The sequence below is a fragment of the Neovison vison genome, chromosome 5, assembly GCF_020171115.1.
Source record: "Neovison vison isolate M4711 chromosome 5, ASM_NN_V1, whole genome shotgun sequence".
In the NCBI taxonomy this organism is placed as follows: domain Eukaryota; kingdom Metazoa; phylum Chordata; class Mammalia; order Carnivora; family Mustelidae; genus Neogale; species Neogale vison.
The window spans coordinates 71,081,263-71,083,704 of NC_058095.1; the positions used below are offsets into that span (position 1 = coordinate 71,081,263).

A 2,442-nucleotide genomic window follows, 5' to 3' on the forward strand; every position below is an offset into this window, starting at 1 on the left:
GAAAAATCCTCCCATGCTTCTGTAGGAGGTGAGGGAAATGGAACCACTGAAAAATATGCCCAGGGCATTCTGTGCTATTCAACCAAAGCCTACCTTCAAGGGAAACTTTTACCAGAGGCCAACTACCTTGGGTTTTATCAGAACCTAAGTTGGTGGGAGGGAAAGAAGTAAACTCCAGCCCCGCCAGCCTTCTACAAGGAGAAATGAAATACCCACGTAGACCCCTGTATCCTTCTGTCATCCTAGGGGATAGAGGGAAGCAGAATCATTCAGGAAGAGTAGGTACAGTCCAGAGACACACAGGCCCTTTAAAAGATTTGACGTTCGCCGCCTCTTCCACCAGCCGGATGAGCTGCAGCGGCTCTGGCGCGGACCCCGAGGCGGCGCCGGGCTCCGCTGCCTCGGCCCGGGGCCGGGCGCCTGCGGTCTCAGCCCCCGCAGCATTGCCCGCCGGCACCACTGCGGAGAGTAAGGCCATCCCGGCGGGGACTGCAGGGGGACCTGGGGCTGGAGCTGCGGCAGGGGGCACGGGACCCGTGGCGGCGCGGGCCGGGGAGCCGGCCGAGCGGCGCGGGGCGGCTCCGGTGTCGGCTGGCAGCGCGGCGCCCCCGGAGGGGGCCATGTCTAACGGGGTTTATGTACTGCCGAGCGCGGCCAACGGAGACGTGAAGCCGGTGGTGACCAGCACGCCTCTGGTGGATTTCCTGATGCAGCTGGAGGATTATATACGCCTACGATCCCAGACGCAGTGACTGGTTACTACCTGAACTGTGCTGGCTTTGAGGCTTCGGACCCACGCATAATTCGGCTCATCTCCCTAGCTGCCCAGAAATTCATCTCAGATATTGCCAACGATGCCCTACAGCACTGCAAAATGAAGGGCACAGCTTCTGGCAGCTCCCGAAGCAAAAGCAAGGACCGCAAGTACACTCTAACCATGGAGGACTTGACCCCTGCCCTCAGCGAGTATGGCATCAATGTGAAGAAGCCGCACTACTTCACCTGAGCCACCCAACCTAAATGTACTGGTCTGTCCCCTTGTCCCCACACCAGCCTGTTTTCATAATAAACTTTATTGTGACAGGCAAAATAAATAAATAAATACATAAATAAATAAAAAAATAAAAGATTTGAGTGAGATCTTATCACTGAACTACGGAACACTTCCCTCCGCCACCATCACGTCAGTTGAGCTCCTGTATAATACCAAGAAATTACAATGGAAAGAATGATACATCTCAAACCTTACTTAATTCTAGCAAAGCCAACAGACAACAAGGAGAGACAAAAATCAGCAGACATCAGGGGAAATTTTAGCCCCTGGCAGCTATAGTCACAAAAACTATAGACATAGCTTATGCCTCAGGCAAATAAACATAAATCCTCACATCAGAAACCTATTGACCTCGGTTTCTTTTATCCAGTTCATCCAGTCTAGCTTCCCACAGGTAGTTCATTACAAGGCCTGCTTAAAGGCAAAACAGTTTGGAGAGACAAAGCAAGCATCAGACCAGACTCAGATATGGGAGAGATTTGGGGATGATCAGACGGAAATTTTAAATAACTAGGATTGATATGTTAAGGGTTTAATGGGAAAAGTGGACAACGTGCAAAAACAGATGGGTCATGTAAATCAGAGAGAGAGAGAGTCTAAGAAAGTATCCAAATGAAAAGTTAGAAATAAGAAATGCTGTAACAGAAAAATAAAAAGTGCCTTTTGTGGGGCATGATTAGACTTAATAGACTAGACATGACCAGTGGAAGAATCAGTGAGTTTTTAGAAACTTTTTAATAGACTAGACATGACCAGTGAAAGAATCAGTGAGTTTTTAGAAACTTCAATAGAAACTTCCTGTCTTAGTCTGTCCAGGGGGTGATAGTGAAATATTACAGATGAGTAGCTTATAAGCAACAGAGATTTACTGCTCACAGTCCTGGTGGCTGGGAAGTCCAAGGTCAAGATTCAAGTGTGGTCTCATCCTGTTGAGGGCCTTCTTCCTGGTTCCTAGCCAGTGCCTTCTCATTGAGTCCTCAAAAAGTAGAGGGACAAAGGATCCCTCAGGGCCCCTTTTAGAACACTGATCCCATCCATTCACTTCCCAAAGGCCCTACTTCCTAATCCTATCACCCTTGGGAATTAGGACTTAAACGTGAATTTGGGATCAAATGTGACTTTGGGGGGACTTAAACATTCAGATATAGCCATTCCCAAATGAAATGCAAAGAGAAAAAGAGTGGGAGGAAAAAAAGAACATCCAAGAACTGTGGGACAATTAGAAAAGGTGTACCATGCAAAAGAAAGAAATTAAAGAAGGAAGAAAGGAAGAAAAAGAAAGTAAGAAAGAAAGAAAAAGAAGAGCGCCTGGGTGACTCAGTGGGTTGAGCCTCTGCCTTCAGCTTGGGTCACGGTCTCAGGGTCCTGGGATCGAGTCCTGAGTCAGG

General features: G+C 48.4%; 1 protein-coding gene across 1 annotated transcript; it reads left to right on the plus strand.

Annotated features, from left to right (window-relative positions):
* Positions 1-347: 347 nt before the first annotated feature.
* LOC122906883 (transcription initiation factor TFIID subunit 10-like) lies at positions 348-1,083 on the plus strand. The gene is given in 2 exon segments (XM_044249355.1): positions 348-722; positions 725-1,083. Coding segments are annotated over 2 exon segments (657 nt in total). The 3' UTR covers positions 1,007-1,083.
* The last annotated feature ends 1,359 nt before the right edge of the window (positions 1,084-2,442 follow it).